This window comes from Pristiophorus japonicus (genome assembly GCF_044704955.1).
Source record: "Pristiophorus japonicus isolate sPriJap1 chromosome 24 unlocalized genomic scaffold, sPriJap1.hap1 SUPER_24_unloc_1, whole genome shotgun sequence".
In the NCBI taxonomy this organism is placed as follows: Eukaryota; Metazoa; Chordata; class Chondrichthyes; family Pristiophoridae; genus Pristiophorus; species Pristiophorus japonicus.
This window is the reverse complement of record NW_027250648.1, coordinates 1,052,379-1,070,794: the sequence shown is the minus strand read 5'-3', so window position 1 is coordinate 1,070,794 and position 18,416 is coordinate 1,052,379. Positions and strand designations below refer to the sequence as shown.

Genomic DNA, 18,416 nt, shown 5'->3' with positions numbered 1-18,416 from the left:
TCTCAGGGGATGGGACAATTTTCCCAATAGATAAACGGATGAAAGCAGGGTCTGTAGATTGAACACGGATGAGGAAGGACCCCACTTCAATACAGCGAGTTGGGGCTTCGCTGGCTGTGGGGGCTCTCAGTTTGCTGTCACACGAAGTGCCTGCACTGTCGCGGTGCTGGAAACCAAACCCCAGCATCTTCAGGGGATGATCAAAACCAAAGGGAATGATGAAAGGGTTCAATCAAACCGCACACAGTGAACATTGATTTCTATAAAATAAATTTATTTTATCCTTATAATTTTCAAAAATACATATTTTAAAATCCACTATATTACAATTTATATCCAAAATAAAAATATGCCACACGTTGATAAATACACAATACAGGAATGAACAGAAGTGTGGGCCAACCGACTGCAACTCATCTGCTCCCCGCAGCCTGGCATCTGCCGGAGACCAATGATGGGCAATGTGTCACAGCGACCTTGCTCATAGCGACACGGACAGTGACACTGAAGTGGATACGGCCCAGACAGCTTTACACACAGTAGCCCTTGGTTTTACAAAGGAACCAACAGACTTCAGATCCATCCCCACAACAAACTGAGAAATAAGTCGGGCAAATGAGCCTGTTGTCATTGTGTGGAGCCTTGGATGTCTCACAATCCAATGTTGAGAAGGATATGGTCAGTGAGTACAATCTCAGCGGTACATTCCCCAGCAGGAAGCCCAGGGACTAGGGGCAGGCAGCAGCTGGTTTAAACAACCAACACAGGTTGGCAGAGTTAGGGTACAGCGCCAGTTGCCCCCTCTGCCCTTGCCCCCTCTGCACCCGCTAGTTTTGGCTCCTGACGTGTCTCACACATGGTGCGGGGCGGGGGGGGGGAGGAGGGACAAACTGGTCTCACCCAACTGCCGCTGACCATTTGCACCCAAGTCTGTACTACACACTAATCGAAAATCAGACCACCTTTTCATCACATTCCTTTGACATTGTCAGTCAACTTAGTGAGTCCCAATTGAGATCCACAGCTCCCTTTGAAGTGTAAATAATCCCATCCGATGGTGCGACAGGATATAGTAACTCAACTCCAGACACAAAACTACTACACACACATTGATAAGTGGCTCAAAAACGAAGGACAAGATACAGGCTTCTGAAACAAAGCCGCTGCATAAACTCCAAGATGGCTGAAGTCCTGTGCAAGTTGAAATAGAAGAAAGGTCACTCACTGTCCCAGAAAGGGCAAGAGCTCGGCTGCCAGGAGGGAATGCCAAGGGCTCAGATCAATGCGTTTGCTGCAGATTGCAAGCAAAGACATTCACCAACTGACGTTATCGTCCAGTTAAAATCACTTGAACTGAAGCCCCCAATCCCGGCCTGTACAACAGGGACACAATCTGCTGTGTGCTGGGCCGAGTGCTGCTCCCATGGAGAGAGAGGAGTCCTGTGGAAAGTTACAGCCACCTCCACACAGTAACCGAGACTATTTTTGTCTGATGATTACACCATGTGCAATACCCTCACCCGAAAACAGTCACTGCTGATCCCAGCACATTCCTGGGTGAGGTTCAAGACTGACATCAGGCCAGAAGGCCACACATTCAGGTCACATGGCCGATACCGCGTCTTCGGCCCAGTCTCTCAGAGTTTAGAGGTTAGGGCTTGAAGGTTAGCTTCTATTCTAAGAACTTGTGGATGTCATTGTGCAGCCTGAAGTATGGCTGGGCCACCTCGTTCAGGTAGGGGCAGTCATAGCCACATTTACAGGATTGGATCATCATCATGTTCTTGTTGAAGGTCTGGCCATCCTGACAGTGGAACTGCACGCGGACTGTCCGGGTCTTCAGTGGGATGCAGCAGCGATGGTCTATGCACAGGCCGCACGAGTTGGGCTGATACTTCTTCACACTCTTACAGCCAGCGTAAGTGAAGCGGATTGGCTCCTTGACCTTTTGGGTTCTGCTGCACTTCTTTCCTCTCTGCAAGAGATAAGGAACGGTTTAACCATTCAGCTTCCACCAGCCTACAGCAACAGTCTCTTCACGTTATTTCTGTGTCCCACGTTCTCCTCCCTTTCCCCGCCCAACACCCAGCTACATGCAACAGACATAGAAACATAGAACATCGGAGCAGTAGTAGGCCATTCGGCCCTTCGAGTCTGCACTGCCATTCAATATGATCATGGCTGATCCTCTATCTCAACACCATATTCTCGCTTTTTCCTCATACCCCTTGATGCCTTTTGTTTCTAGAAATCTATCTATCTCCCTCTTAAATATATTCAGTGACTTGGCCTCCACAGCCTTCTGTGGTAGAGAATTCCACAGGTTCACCACCCTCCGAGTGAAAACATTTCTCCTCATCTCGGTCCTAAATTTCCTACCCCGTATCCAGAGACTGTGTGACCCCTTGTTCTAGACTTCCCAGCCAGGGGAATCATTCTCCTGTATCCAGTCTAGCCAACCCAGTCAGAATTTTATACATTTCAATGAGATCCCCTCTCATTCGTCTAAACTCCAGTGAATACAGGCCCAGTCGACAGTATAAAACTCATCAGCATCTTGACGCATACAAGAGATACTAATGCAATTTCCCCAAACCCTTCAATGGTCGTGCTGCAATAGGGGACACTTTCAGTCCAGCGTGTTACCAGCTACCTTGCACCGAGAGGCGAGTAAGTTGGTGCAAAGGCTCTCACCTTCAGTTTGGGATAGACAGGCTGGCTGCAGAGCCGCACCTGACACAGCCGTGTCTCCTTCTTCAGCTTGCAGTCGGCGTTGTTGCTGGTGACCCGGGTCGACACGCCCATGCCACACTTTTTCGAACACTCGGACCATTGGGTTGTTTGGACAATGCATTTGGTTTGGGGGAATCTGCGCCCTTCAAACAGCGGTCTCCAAGCTGGGGGGGAGAAAGTGAGGAACAGCTTTAGATCTATGCATGCACAATCCGACTTTCATAGCAAGGCAAGTGGACTCTAAAAATAGGCACAGGAACTGAATTGCACAAGGCATCAAACTCACGGAAACTATTCAAGTGGTATTTGTAGTCTTGTTTATTCAGATACCAATGGGCCTGTGTAGTGGCTATAATTGGACACTTCTGTGATTGGCCACCACGTATGTCAGTTTTAGTGCCCCCTAGGGGGCATTTGATTTTTGTTTGATGGTTTCAACTAAAATAGTTGTAGACCTGTTTATTGTGCCCTTAAAAAGGGGGCACTTGATTTTAAAGTTTTACAAAAATAGTTGTAGAGCTGTTGAGTTGGGAATGGCTTAGCCAGTCACGTGATGTTCACATGACTCAATAAAACCCCAGCCAGTTGGGTTCGGGGGATCTACGATGAGGCAGGTGGTTGAGAGCCTGGTGGATGAACTGGTAATGTGTAGTGTGATTGTTAAACCTTTGCTAATAAACCAACTAGTTCTTAATAGCAATGTGCTACTATGAATTCTTAAGCCAAGAACCCACGAAGCAAATACATGACATCCTCCCTAGTGCAATCACATATTTCCTGTAATAAGATGTCCTGAGACAGCAGTGAGCTGAACACACTGGCAGCGCGTGGGAGTAACTCACCCGCCAGGTCCTTCAGGGAGTGGTGCTTTCTGTGGATCAACTCGTTGCTGCGGATGGCAGCCAGGTCGGTGAGGTCATGGAAGGTCACTCCGCGGTACTTTGAGGCAACTTTATCGCAGACAAACTTGTCGCAGCACTGCCCGGGGACCTTGAGCAGCCGGGGGTTGGGGCAGGCCATGGCAGCGAGGGGCAACTCCTGGGGGCACAGAGGGATGCAGCCCACTGCCCCATCCAGGCAGGTACACTGGTGCTTGCAGTTGGGCTGGAAGTTCTCGCCGTTCTGATAGATCCTGCCCGTGTATTCGCAGGTCCGGCCTTCAGACTTGGCTGTTGGGAGAAAGAAACATTGTCAGCAGGAGGCTTGACTGGATTGACATGGCACTGTGGGCTCAATGCAGCGCTGGAGCGATGGCCAGCCCAAAATCCCATTTACGCCAACAATTGGGCAGATGCGCTAAATTCCGGGCCAAGTTGTTCAACTTATTCAAGGGTCAACTTGAAGCAGCACAAATGCAAATTGTGGCGTGGGAATGAAATGGCATCATTTCCTGGAATTTCTGCAGCACAATGGCTAACGCCACGTGTGCACCATTCCCAAGACGCACATTTTCGGGGAAATTCCGGCCCCGAGTACAAACCCATTACGATGCGATGTTCGTATTTAGGAAGGTGCGGAACCAGGAACCGGGCACCCACATACAACGAATTTCTCCATGTCTGTGGCGTTAGTTCCGTTTGCTCGCCGTTGCAGCAAATTTCGGGCCGGGCGGAGAATTGCGCCGGGTTCTCCCGATCTGTCCCAACCTCAGCAGCTCGATGTGCTGCCATCTCCCCGCCCATCCTCTGCTGAATCCCAGTAGGAGAGCACGGCAACCCACCTCCCGAAAACAATCAAAGGTGTTCCTTCACCAAACCCAAACCCCAGTCATGGTGGGGGAGGGAGTGAGAGAGGGGGAGTGAGAGAGAGAGAGGGGGGGAGGGGGTGAGAGAGAGAGAGAGAGAGAGAGCGAGAGAGAGAGGGGGGGAGTGAGGGAGTGAGAGAGAGAGAGAGAGGGGGGGAGTGAGGGAGAGGGAGAGAGAGAGAGGGAGGGAGGGAGGGAGAGAGAGAGGGGGGGAGGGAGAGAGGGAGGGAGGGAGAGGGGGAGGGAGGGAGGGAGAGGGGGAGGGAGGGAGGAAGGGAGGGGGGAAGGGAGAGAGAGGAGGGTGAGAGAGAGCGAGAGAGAGAGGGGGAGGGAGAGAGAGAGAGAGAGAGGGGGAGGGAAGGAGAGAGGGTGGGTAGGAGAGGGAGGGAAGGAGAGAGGTCGCCGTGGGGTAACAGGGCTGGGCCCTGGGGCAGTACCATTCTCTCACTGTCACTGACACTGACACTCACCTCTGCAGATGCCGCCACCCGCTGAGCTGCCGGCCCCTCGATTACACTGCAGGCCCTTGAGCCGGTCACAGGGCTCCCGCACGCTGCAGTCCTCGTTCAGCTGCTTGGCACACACTTTGCAACAGCCGCAGCCGTCCAGGAGCACACTGACCCCGGGGGGGCAGCGGGCCGGGCCCGAGGAACAGGAACAATCTGTGGGGCAGCCGCCCGTCACCTGGGGAAGGACAATCACAGTCAGCACAGTGACACACAGAGAGAGAGAGAAAGACAGAGAGAGAGAGACAAGAGAGAGAGAGACAAGAGAGAGAGAGAGAGAGAGAGACAAGAGAGAGAGACAAGAGAGAGACAGAGAGAAAGACAGAGAGAGCACAGAGACAAAGAGAGAGCACAGAGAAAGACAGAGGGAGCACAGAGAAAGACAGAGAGAGCACAGAGAAAGACAGAGAGACAGAGAGACAAGAGAGAGACAGAGAGACAAGAGAGAGCACAGAGACAGAGAGAGAGCACAGAGACACAGAGAGAGACAGAGAGAAAGACAGAGAGACAGAGAGACAAGAGAGAGAGAGCACAGAGATAGAGACAGAGAGAGAGAGACAGACAGAGACAGAGACAGAGAGAGTACAGAGAGAGAGAGAGAGAGACAGACAGACAGACAGAGGGAGAGAGACAGAGACAGAGAGACACACACACACTCACAGACAGAGAGAGAGAGAGCTAGCGAGAGAGAAAGAGAGGGAGTACAGAGAAAGAGAGAGAGGGAGTACAGAGAGAGAGAGGGAGTACAGAGAGACAGAGAGACAGACAGAGAGCGAGAGAGACAAGGAGAAAGAGAGAGACAGAGAGAGCGAGACAGACAGAGAGAGAGAGACACACACACACACAGAGGGAGCACACACACAGAGTGACAGAGAGACAGACACACACACAGAGCTGGGTGTGGGGTACACAACAAGGGTCTGCTTCAACATATTACATGACCAAAAGTCCAGTTAAACATTGTAGCAAAGGTTTGTGAGCAAAGTTACTGTTCCACAGCCGGGATCCCCCGACACAGCAATGCCAAGCCAGAAAGCAGCGATTCTCACCAGAGCACAGCCCAGGGACAGCAGCGTGAACAGCACCAGTCGGCCCATCTCTCGCCAACACACTCAGACACAAGCGGCAGCGGCTGAGGGTCCCGGAGTTCCTCTATGATCCCCTGTCCGCCTCTCCGTCTCTGCACCCACACCCCGGCTCTGTCTGTGTCTCTCTCAGCCCCTTGCCCTGTGTCCGCCTGATGCTCTCTCGCTCTGTGCCTCAGCTCCGGGCTCTCTCTCTCTCTCTGCCTAATGCTGGTGTTTCTCTGTCTCCCCCTGTCTATCTCTGTGTCGGTGTCTCTCAAATCCTGTCTCCGTCCAATGCCGGTGTCCTCTCTCTCTCTCTCTCTCTCTCAGTTCCTTTCTCCCTCGAGCTCTCTAATGTCAGATCCTTGTTATTTCTGTCGCTCTCTCTCTCTCTGTCCAATGCTGTTATTTTCTCTCTCTCTCTCTCTCTCTGTCTGTCTGTCCAATGCTGTTATTTTCTCTCTCTCTCTCTCTGTCTGTCCAATGCTGTTATTTTTTCTCTCTCTCTGTCCAATGCTGTTATTTTCTCTCTCTCTGTCTCGCCAATGCTGTCACTCTCTCGGTGCCCCCGCTAATTATACAGCCTTCTCCCTGCAGCACCGTCCCTCCCATTGGCTCTCGAGCTGGCTGGGGCCTCTGCTGGCCGTCCAATCAGGACCGAGCCTCTACTCCAGACATTCCATTCCGAAGCCCAGAGCGCGTGCGCGGGCGGCCCATGAATGGAGCCCATTCATAAAAGGGGGGGAGGGGGCGGGGCGGCTGCAGACGGCGGGGAATCGACCCACTGTCCCCCCCAGTATGCACTGGCCCTGGCAGCTTGTGTATCCCCCAACCCAGGGCACATGGTGCCCCCACACTCGAGCTTCACAGCAGACAGGAGCTGGCACAGTGACAGACTGAGGCTGCACACAACAGCTCCCACCTCCCAGCAAAATACAGGCCAGGCAGCAGGAATGCTGCTCAGTCAGGGTTCAGATGAACTGATCGGGTTAATGACGGAGATTTGGAGGCCAAGACGGGCAATAAATGCTGGCCTTGCTAACGACGCCCACATCCCAGCAATAAATAAATACATCGATGAAAATCTCCCCCGCCCAGACTGGTGCACATGCTGACAAGGTGTGTTTCTGCAGTGCCAGGGGGCTGAGGCACAGCCCCTGGGCTGTGGAGCAGGAAATCGGGAGAATCACAAACAGCTTCCAGGAGGGAGAGGGAGACAGTGAAACAAGGCTGGGAAAGGGGTTCTCTGAAGTTTCGAGGGTGTCCTGAATAAAGAGACCGATACAGCAGCGATTACAGAGAACTCTTCACTACAATTGTGCCTCCCTCCTTACATCACCCTTGGGCCTGGCCATATGCTCCTAATCTCTGGCCCCTGTCGAGGTCACAGAGGAACATTTTTCCATTATTGCCTAATTAGAGCACGGAGGATACCCTCCTCCCGCCGATGTCAGCTCCAGGACTGAATGGAAAAGCACATTCCTGGGCTGGCCAGTCCCTGACATCATCGCTGCCTTATCAGCTCAGCACATTACTCTGGATCTGTGTTTCAGTATTTGATCATCACATATTCCAACCAGGTTTCCTCATTCGGCTAATGGGCTGTTTCTCTCTCCAAGGACCGAGCTCTGGAAAAAGCCTTTTGGACATTTTCCCATGTTTTTTGCAACCCCCCCCCCCCCCCCCCCTGCCATGAATGTCTGTGAGCTCAGGAAAAGATTTCCATATCTGATCGATTTACAGAGGTGTAGGTACAGGGATGTATAGTGATGTGAATCCAGTTTGATTCAGGTTAAAATTAGTCCATGTAGACCTTCTGATCGGTTGCGCCGATCTTTTGGCAAAATTCGCCTTAAGTCGTCGTAATGGCACAAAGGATCGCAGCATTTTAATCGCAAGCTACGTACAGCGCAGCTCAAGTTTCTGCAAACTTTTGCTCTACATTTATCTCTTAACCAGCATAACAAAAATAACAGATTATCTGGTCATTATGATATTGCTGTTTGTGGGAGCTTGCTGCCGTGTTTCCCACATTACAACAGTGACTACATTCCAAAAGTCTTCATTCGCTGTAAAAGCTTTAAGATGTCCGGTGGTCGTGAAAGGCGCTACATAAATCCACGTCTTTCTTTTTAGTTTTAATAACTATCGCGCTAGACACAGGCGCCGCCCACAAAACTGGCCACACCCGCAGATCGAATTAATCACCACCCTCCCAACTGTGACCCACCGACCCCCCGACCCTCCCACCTGTGACCCACCGACCCCCCGACCCTCCCACCCTCTGACCCTCCCAACTGTGACCCACCGACCCCCCGACCCTCCCACCCTCTGACCCTCCCAACTGTAACCCACCGACCCCCCGACCCTCCCACCCTCTGACCCTCCCAAATGTGACCCACCGACCCTCCCACCCTGCGACCCTCTGACCCTGCGACCCTCCCATCCTCCCACACTCTGACCCTCTGACCGTGCGACCCTCTGACCCTCCCACCTTCTGACCGTGCGACCCTCTGACCCTCCCATCCTCCGATCCTTTGACCCTCCCACCCTCTGACCCTCTGACCGTGCAACCCTCTGACCCTCCCATCCTCCGACCCTCTGACCCTCCCACCCTCTGACCCTCTGACCGTGTGACCCTCTGACCGTCCCATCCTCCAACCCTCTGACCCTGCGACCGTGCAACCCTCTGACTGTGCAACCCTCTGACCCTCCCATCCTCTGACCCTTCCACCCTCTGACCCTGCGATCCTGCAACCCTCTAACCCTGCGACTCTCTGACCCGGCGACCCTCCCACCCGCTTACCCTCCGACCCTCCCACCCTCTGACCCTGCGACCCTCTGACCCTGCAACCCTGTGACTCTCTGACCCTGTAACCCTCTGATTCTGCAAACCTCGCATCCTCTGACCCTGCAACCCTCTGACCCTGTGACTCTCTGACCATGCGACTCTGCGACCCTCTGACCCTGCGACCCTCCCACCTTCTGACCCTTCGACCCTCTGCCCCTGCGACTCTCTTACTCAGTGACTCTCTGACCCAGCGACACTTCCACCCTCTGACCCTGTGACCCTCTGACTCTGCGACCCTCCCACCCTCTGACCTTGCAACTCTCTGACCCTGTGACCCTCCCACCCTCTGACCCTGCGACGCTCCCACCCTCCCACCCTCTGATCCTGCGACCCTCTGACCCTGCGACTCTCTGACCCTCCCACCCTCTGACCCTGCGACCCTCCCACCCTCTAACCCTGCGACCCTCTGACCCTGCGACTTTATGACCCATCGACCCTCCCATACTCTGACCCTGCGACCCTCTGACCTGGCGACCCTCTGACCCTGCGACCCCACTGACCTTGTGACTCTCTGACCCTGCGACCCTCTGACCCTGCAACTCTCTGACCCTGCGACCCTCTGACTTTGCGACCCTCTGACCCTCCCACCCTCTGACCCTGCGACCATCCCACCCGCTAACCCTGCGACCCTCTGACCCTGCGCCTTTATGACCCGTCGACCCTCCCACACTCTTACCCTGCGACCCTCCCACCCTCTGACCCTGCGACTGTCTGACCCTGCGACCCCACTGACCTTGTGACTCTCTGACCCTGCGACCCTCCCATCCTCTGACCCTGCGACCCTCTGACCCTGCAACTCTCTGACCCTGCGACCCTCTGACTTTGCGACCCTCTGACCCTGCGACCCTCTGACCCTGCGATCCTCCCACCCTCTGACCCTGGACCCTCTGACCCTGCGACCCTCCCACCCTCTGACCTTGCGACCCTGCGACCCTCTGACTGCGATCCTCCCACCCTCTGACCCTGCGACCCTCCCACCCTCTGACCCTCCCACCCTCTGACCCTGCGACCCTCTGACCCTCCCACCCTCTGACCTTCCCACCCTCTGACCTTGCGACCCTGCGACCCTCTGACCCTGCAATAAGGGCACCCTGTCCACCTTGTTCATCAGCTGGTATTTAAAAAAAAATCCTTTTAGAACCCTGTCACTGGTGATTTAATCTCTCATGCTCCCTCCATTCATTCCTGCCCTCTCTCTGCCCTTTCTCGCTCTTGCATTTATCAGCGCAGCAGAACATGAGAGTTAAGAGCAGGAGTAGGCCATACGGTCCCTCGAGCTTACAATTCAATAAGAAGTTTTAGCCCCGTTCCTCTGTCAGCCTCCACTCGGGGCGGGGCTCCGGGGTATCGGTTGTTGAATGGACCGAGCAGAACTTTCCGAAATGCAATCTGAAGACCATTTGTTTTGTTTGTCAATTGACCTGCCACTCACCATGTGTCCCGTGCCATGGATGGGGCTGGGTTAGTTGTTCATTAGTTATGTATTAGTTATTCAGCCTGCCGATGAATTTTCACCGTCACAAAGATCTGCACTCACACTGTGACCCTCCCGGCCCCTGCTGCTCCCGATAGGGGCTGCCTACAGCGGGCTCTGCTCTCCCATTCATAAAATATTAAAAAACACCAGCCTTTGCCTCCAGCCGAGTTTAAATTTAGATCACTTCCTGGGGCTGCAGAATATCCGAAGTATTCAGAACTGGAAGTTACAAAGTCAATAAGATGTGGAAAGTCTGCAACACGAGATCCCGGGACTGCGATTAAAGAGAAGGGTTATTCAGTGGAAATATGTCTGGAATCTCGGCTATTTGGCTGGCTCACAATGGACTGAAAACTCTGGGCTGGTGGGTGCAGGAAATGCTGTGTCTGAGCCCATTACTGCAGCTATGTGCGGCCCGATCACCATTTCCACCCCCTAAGCACTCCCACATGACACCCCAGCCACCACATTATTGCCTTATAAGGAACGCCACATTCCTCCAGTTATTTTATTACGTCTGCCTGTCTGAGTACAAAAACTGTGGGAAAAACAGGCTGTTTATCTCACGGCCAGGGTGTTACGTGGACACTGAGGAATGTCTTGTACCCTACGCCACTGATATTTATCTGTGAAAGGTCTTTCGAGCCAATAGCTGCTACAATGTGAATTAGTTGCTGTGGCGTTGCATTGCGAAGAGGTGGGAGAGTGGAGAATGCACATAAGAATTAGGAGCAGGAGTCAGCCATTCAGCCCCTCGATCCTGCTCCGCCATTCAATGAGATCCAAAAATCTCCCTCAGCCTTGAATATACTCAATGACTGAGCCTCCACAGACCTCTGGGATAGAGAACTCCAAAGATTCACCACATAAGAACATAAGAATTAGGAACAGGAGTAGGCCATCTAACCCCTCGAGCCTGCTCCGCAATTCAACAAGATCATGGCTGATCTGGCCGTGGACTCAGCTCCACTTACCCACCCGCTCCCCATAACCCTTAATTCCCTTATTGGTTAAAAATCTATCTATCTGTGATTTGAATACATTCAATGAGCTAGCCTCAACTGCTTCCTTGGGCAGAAAATTCCACAGATTCACAACCCTCTGGGAGAAGAAATTCCTTCTCAACTCGGTTTTAAATTGGCTCCCCCGTATTTTGATGCTGTGCCCCCAGTTCTAGTCTCCCCGACCAGTGGAAACAACCTCTCTGCCTCTATCTTGTCTATCCCTTTCATTATTTTAAATGTTTCTATAAGATCACCCCTCATTCTTCTGAACTCCAACGAGTAAAGACCCAGTCTACTCAATCTATCATCATAAGGTCCCCTGCAGTCAGAATCAGGGGAAGTCATAACGGGGAACAAAGAAATGGCAGACCAATTGAACAAGTACTTTGGTTCAGTATTCACTAAGGTGGACACAAACAACCTTCCGGATATAAAAGTGGTCAGAGGGTCTATTAAGGAGGAGGAACTGAGGGAAATCTTTATTAGTCGGGAAATTGTGTTGGGGAAATTGATGGGATTGAAGGCCGATAAATCCCCAGGGCCTGATGGACTGCATCCCAGAGTACTTAAGGAGGTGGCCTTGGAAATAGCGGATGCATTGACAGTCATTTTCCAACATTCCATTGACTCTGGATCAGTTCCTATGGAGTGGAGGGTAGCCAATGTAACCCCACTTTTTAAAAAAGGAGGGAGAGAGAAAGCAGGGAATTATAGACCAGTCAGCCTGACCTCAGTAGTGGGTAAAATGATGGAATCAATTATTAAGGATGTCATAGCAGCGCATTTGGAAAATGGTGACATGATATGTCCAAGTCAGCATGGATTTGTGAAAGGGAGATCATGCTTGACAAATCTTCTGGAATTTTTTGAGGATGTTTCCAATAAAGTGGACAAAGGAGTACCAGTTGATGTGGTATATTTGGACTTTCAGAAGGCTTTCGACAAGGTCCCACACAAGAGATTAATGTGCAAAGTTAAAGCACATGGGATTGGGGGTAGTGTGCTGACGTGGATTGAGAACTGGTTGTCAGACAGGAAGCAAAGAGTAGGAGTAAATGGGTACTTTTCGGAATGGCAGGCAGTGACTAGTGGGGTACCGCAGGGTTCTGTGCTGGGGCCCCAGCTGTTTACATTGTACATTAATGATTTAGACGAGGGGATTAAATGTAGTATCTCCAAATTTGCAGATGACACTAAGTTGGGTGGCAGTGTGAGCTGCGAGGAGGATGCTATGAGGCTACAGAGTGACTTGGATAGGTTAGGTGAGTGGGCAAATGCGTGGCAGATGAAGTATAATGTGGATAAATGTGAGGTTATCCACTTTGGTGGTAAAAACAGAGAGACAGACTATTATCTGAATGGTGACAGATTAGGAAAAGGGAAGGTGCAACGAGACCTGGGTGTCATGGTACATCAGTCATTGAAGGTTGGCATGCAGGTACAGCAGGCGGTTAAGAAAGCAAATGGCATGTTGGCCTTCATAGCGAGGGGATTTGAGTACAGGGGCAGGGAGGTGTTGCTACAGTTGTACAGGGCCTTGGTGAGGCCACACCTGGAGTATTGTGTACAGTTTTGGTCTCCTAACTTGAGGAAGGACATTCTTGCTATTGAGGGAGTGCAGCGAAGATTCACCAGACTGATTCCCGGGATGGTGGGACTGACCTATCAAGAAAGACTGGATCAACTGGGCTTGTATTCACTGGAGTTCAGAAGAGTGAGAGGGGACCTCATAGAAATGTTTAAAATTCTGACGGGTTTGGACAGGTTGGATGCAGGAAGAATGTTCCCAATGTTGGGGAAGTCCAGAACCAGGGGTCACAGTCTAAGGATAAGGGGTAAGCCATTTAGGACCGAGATAAGGAGAAACTTCTTCACCCAGAGAGTGGTGAACCTGTGGAATTCTCTACCACAGGAAGTAGTTGAGGCCAATTCACTAAATATATTCAAAAGGGAGTTAGATGAAGTCCTTACTATTCGGGGGATCAAGGGGTATGGCGTGAAAGCAGGAAGTGGGTACTGAAGTTTCATGTTCAGCCATGAACTCATTGAATGGCGGTGCAGGCTAGAAGGGCTGAATGGCCTGCTCCTGCACCTATTTTCTATGTTTCTATGTTTCTATAAGGTAACCCCCTCATCTCCGGAATCAGCCTAGTGAATCGACTCTGTACCCGCTCCAAAGCCAGTATATCCTTCTTTAAGTAAGGTGACCAAAACTGCATGCAGTACTCCAGGTGCGGCCTCACCAATACCCTATACAGTTGCAGAAGGACATCCCTGCTTTTTACTCCATCCCTCTCGCAATGAAGGCCAACATTGCATTTGCCTTCCTGATTACCTGTTGCACCTGCAAACTAACTTTTTGGGATTCATGCACAAGGACCCCCAGGTCCCTCTGCACCGCAGCATGTTGTAATTTCTTCCCATTCAAATAATATTCCCTTTTACTGTTTTTTTCCCCAAGGTGGATGACCTCACACTTTCCGACATTATATTCCATCTGCCAAACCTTAGCCCATTCGCTTAACCTATCTAAATCTCTTTTCAGCCTCTCTGTGTCCTCTACACAACCCGCTTTCCCACTAATCTTTGTGTCATCTGCAAATTTTGTTACACTACACTCTGTCCCCTCTTCCATGTCATCTATGTATATTGTAAACAGTTGTGGTCCCAGCACCGATCCCTGTGGCACACCACTAACCACTGATTTCCAACCCAAAAAGGACCCATTTATCCCGACTCTCTGCTTTCTGTTAGCCAGCCAATTCTCTATCCATGCTAATACATTTCCTCTGACTCCGCGTACCTTTATCTTCTGCAGTAACCTTTTGTGTGGCACCTTATCGAATGCCTTTTGGAAATCTAAATACACCACATCCATCGGTACACCTCTATCCACCATGCTCGTTATATCCTCAAAGAATTTTTGCCTGAGCAAATGATGAAACATCTGAGAGTTGACACCAGCAGAGATGGGAGATGTGAAATTGTCTTCTCTTCTTACAGCAACAGGCACTGACACAATAGCTCAACCCTCTGTGCAATCTGGGGCAATTTTGAAGATGTGCTCATCTGGAAAAATTACATAGAAACATAGAAACATAGAAACATAGGAATTTACAGCGCAGAAGGAGGCCATTTCGGCCCATCGTGTCCGCGCCGGCCGACAAAGAGCTGCACGGCCCTTGGTCAGCAGCCCTAAAGGTTACATATAAACCTATGAACAATGACGTTAGTTACCGTTAGTTTTTCATTGAAACTAATTTTCAGAACATGCCATTGAAGGAACACCGAAGGTCCCGATCCGCTCACACGCCCATCACCCATTGCCAGCAATCTTCTTTGCAAAGCAGTTTTCATTGAGAATAAATGAAGAAGAGACACTCTGAGAAAATATTCTACTTTCCCTTGAAGTGTAAGATGGCCCTTGTAGTGTATGTAGGCACCTTTAGTAATGACTCCACAAGGCAGGGTATGATACTTAAACTGTGCAGACCCCACAGTCCTTTCTTTGCAGCACCTGGGTGCAGACAACAAGCTGTGTGTTCCTTTTTATACTGGGTTACCTGCAGTGTGCAGGTAACCCTTAGGTCTCCAGCAGCAACACCCTCTGGTGTACAGGCAAGGTGTGTACAGTGTAAGGGTACATTTAGTGTTGCATAACAGTGTTACAGACATCACACAGTAAACAGGCATGCATACACAACAACACATCCCCCCTGAGCATTTTTCATATCCTTATTGTCATGCCCAGGGGAGGTGATCAGTGGTGGGCTATGGGAGGTTGTGGTGTGGGTTGTGTGGTTGCCAGGTGTGACCCCTGTGCTTGAGGCTGGCCTCGTACATTTCCCCCCCCTCACACACAGACCATGTGGGTGTCACTGTTGTGGGTAGCCACGGCAGCAGTGGGTGGTGTGATTTGGGTAGTGTGATGTGGGTAGTTGTGGGCAGGGCCACAAGACTGGGTGGGCTCCCTGTCCACCAATTGAGATGAGGGTCAGGTCATCCCAGGGAAGCTGGAGGGTATTGGCCTCATGCTCCTGGTGTTGGCCCTGGTGGCCAGGGGTTGTAGGGCTGGTCTGGTGCAGGTTGTCATTGGTAGTGGCTGGGCTGCCCATTGACCACTGTCCCTATAGTAGGTCTGCTCCCACTGGCTGTGTGTGTGTCTTGCAAGGGGCATCACATTCGTTGCAAAGGTCCAGGCTACATGGTCAGGTAGCCTGCTGGACCTGGGGGTCTCCCACAGGGGGATTCCATTGGCATCAGCATGGTCCCTGTAGGACCCAATGTCTTTTTTTTTCTTTCAATAATATACTTTATTCATATAAAAATTTGTACAGTACATTCAAAAACAGTTCAGTACATTTAGCTGAGATCAGCAATCCCATACATTACATTTGGGTGCTGACGGCAGTTCCGTTCGATACATTTCCTTGCTTTTCAGTTCAAGTACAATTCGGTACAATACGGGATACATTGTAGTATATTCAACAAATGACATTACATGTGTCACTATACAGTACATGGAATGGGTGACGGTACATTTACATTGGCAGTGTCCTACCGGTATACATGACACCTTGGCTCTGATCACACATAGTTGAGCCTGCATTATACATTCTAGCATTTGCATCACTTTTGGGTGTCCTGGTTTCAACAGACATGGTTACATTAGGCATTTCACATTTTTTATCATTATTGTTAAGCATAATAAACTTCTTCTTGACCTTACTGACACCTGCATTCATCTCATTAGTCACATTAAACGAGCATCACAATTCATGGTTACATTGCATACATTTTCATACTTGCACCCTTTAATTGCATCTTTAGCTTCAAAGTCCATGTACTCAAATAGTTGAAACTTCCCCTTTAAATTTTTTTGGTTACCGGTCTCCTTTAAGGGAGCCTTCAAATCCGATTGGTCGCTCGATGTCACATGATGCTCCTCCATGTTCACTCGTGGCATAGCGGAGGCCATTTTGATTACAGGTTCTGCTGCTTGTGGTGCTGCAGCCATTTTCTGGTCTTGCTGCAGGTAGACTGCGGCGCTCCTCTCCTCCACAGGTTTGATCCTGGATGTTGGGACTCCACTTCCCTCATCGATGTTCACCTCTTGGAATGCTGCCCCGGCCCGGAAAGTGGAGTTTGGATCCTCGGTCTCGGACATTTTGTCAGGGTGCTGTGGGCAGTCGAGCTGGACAGTGGAACCTCCGGATGTTGCAATGGATCCATGTTCGAGGTCAATTGCCGGAGCCCGCAGGCCTGCGAGCAGCTTCGCTTGGACAGACTGCCATTGTGGTCGATTGGCGGGATTCATCCAAAGTTCTTCAAAGGTCGTTCGGCTCATCACAGACTGGCTCGCCCCTGTGTCGCTCTCCATAGAAACTGGGACCCCGTCGACATCTACTTTCATTGTCTACGGAGAACTTTCGGTGGAGCAGGTATGAGTTCCATATTCTTCTTCCAGGGGTTGAGCAACTTCGCCTTCCTCTGTGTCGGAGCCCCGGTGATCAGTCAACTCATCAGAGACGCGGTGATTAAAGCTTTTTCTGCACATCCTTTAAAGGTGCCTTTTCTCTTTGCATGCATAGTCTTTGTAGCGGCACTGGTGGGCCCTGTGGTTTCCTCCACAGCGCCAGCACGGGGCTAGCCGGTTTGCCCCATGTGGCGGACTCAGGGCTGTGGGACTCGGGGTAGCGTTTCTGCCCTTAGAAGTATCAATGCGGTGCACTGCTCTCGTCGGTTTAGAGTCCCTTAGTGCTTCATTTAGGTGGTCGCCAAAGTCGCACGGTGCAGCCAGTCTCCTTAAGTGTTCCAATCTTTCTGCAAAAGAGTCCCAATCTTCCCCATCGGTAAATTGCTGAAAGCTGCTGAGATTCGACATGCTGGGCTTGTGGTTCGTGACCTGGTATTCCCGTCGCCAGTTGTAGTGTATGTAGGCACCTTTAGTAATGGCTCCACGAGGCAGGGTATGAAACTTAAACTGTGCAGACCTGCAGTCCTTTACTTGCAGCTCCTGAGTGCAGACAACAAGCTGTGTGTTCCTTTTTATACTGGGTTACCTGCAGTGTGCAGGCAACCCCTTGGTCTCCAGCAGCAGCACCCTCTGGTGTACAGGCAAGGTGTGTACAGTGTAAGGGTACATTTAGTGTTGCATAACAGTGTTACAGACATCTCACAGTAAACAGGCATGCATACACAACAGCCCTGATTTTTATACTTGATAATTCCCAAAACACAAGCATGGGCTTTCTGAGCTGGCAGCCTGTAAAAAGGTCATGTTTGTGGTAATACAACATAGTGATCATATTACTCCTAGAAAATGATCCTTCATTGGAAACAAGTTCCAAAGAGTTCTTCATCGACTTAAACAACGTAGCGTTGGAGACAATAATCAGACCTGGGCCCTGGGTAGGGAAGGACCGAGAGACTGAGGGGATTGACTTATGAAGATAGGTTGAGCCTACATACATTAGAGTTTAGAAGAATGAGAGGTGATCTTATTGAAATACGTAAGATAAAATGTAGAGAGGATATTTCCACTCATAGGGGAAGCTAAAACTAGGGGGCATAGTCTTAGAATAAGGGGTCGTCCATTTAAAACTGAGATGAGGAGGAATTTCTTTTCTCAGAGGGTTGTAAATCTGTGGAATTCTCTGCCCGAGAGAGCTGTGGAGGCTGGGTCATTGTATATATTTAAGTTGGAGATAGACAGATTTTTGAGCGATAAGGGAATAATGGGTTATGGGGAGCGAGCAGGGAAGTGGAGCTGAGTCCATGATCAAATCAGCCATGATCTTATTAAATGGCGGAGCAGGCTCGAGGGGTTAAATGGCCTGCTCCTGCTCCTATTTCTTATGTTCTTATTAATCAGACGTCGGCCTTAGTTGAAATAGTTTGGTGGTTTGTGTTGTGTATGCAATAACTGTTAGACTGAGTACTGTTTAACTCCAAGAGGTATGACCTTGGCCCTGCTTTATTAAGGCCCAAAGTGACTGATATACAAAATGGCTGGCCTTTTATACATGGGCTGC

General features: G+C 50.6%; 1 protein-coding gene across 1 annotated transcript; it reads right to left on the bottom strand.

The window, feature by feature from the left end:
- Positions 1–253: 253 nt before the first annotated feature.
- LOC139241183 (CCN family member 1-like) lies at positions 254–6,612 on the bottom strand. Its single transcript, XM_070869834.1, has 5 exons — positions 6,033–6,612; positions 4,948–5,161; positions 3,576–3,902; positions 2,695–2,897; positions 254–1,975 (listed from the first exon to the last, which is right to left on the bottom strand). Exons 1-5 carry the CDS (start codon positions 6,078–6,080, stop codon positions 1,673–1,675), a joined length of 1,095 nt encoding a protein of 364 aa, XP_070725935.1. The 5' UTR covers positions 6,081–6,612; the 3' UTR covers positions 254–1,672.
- Positions 6,613–18,416: the final 11,804 nt, after the last annotated feature.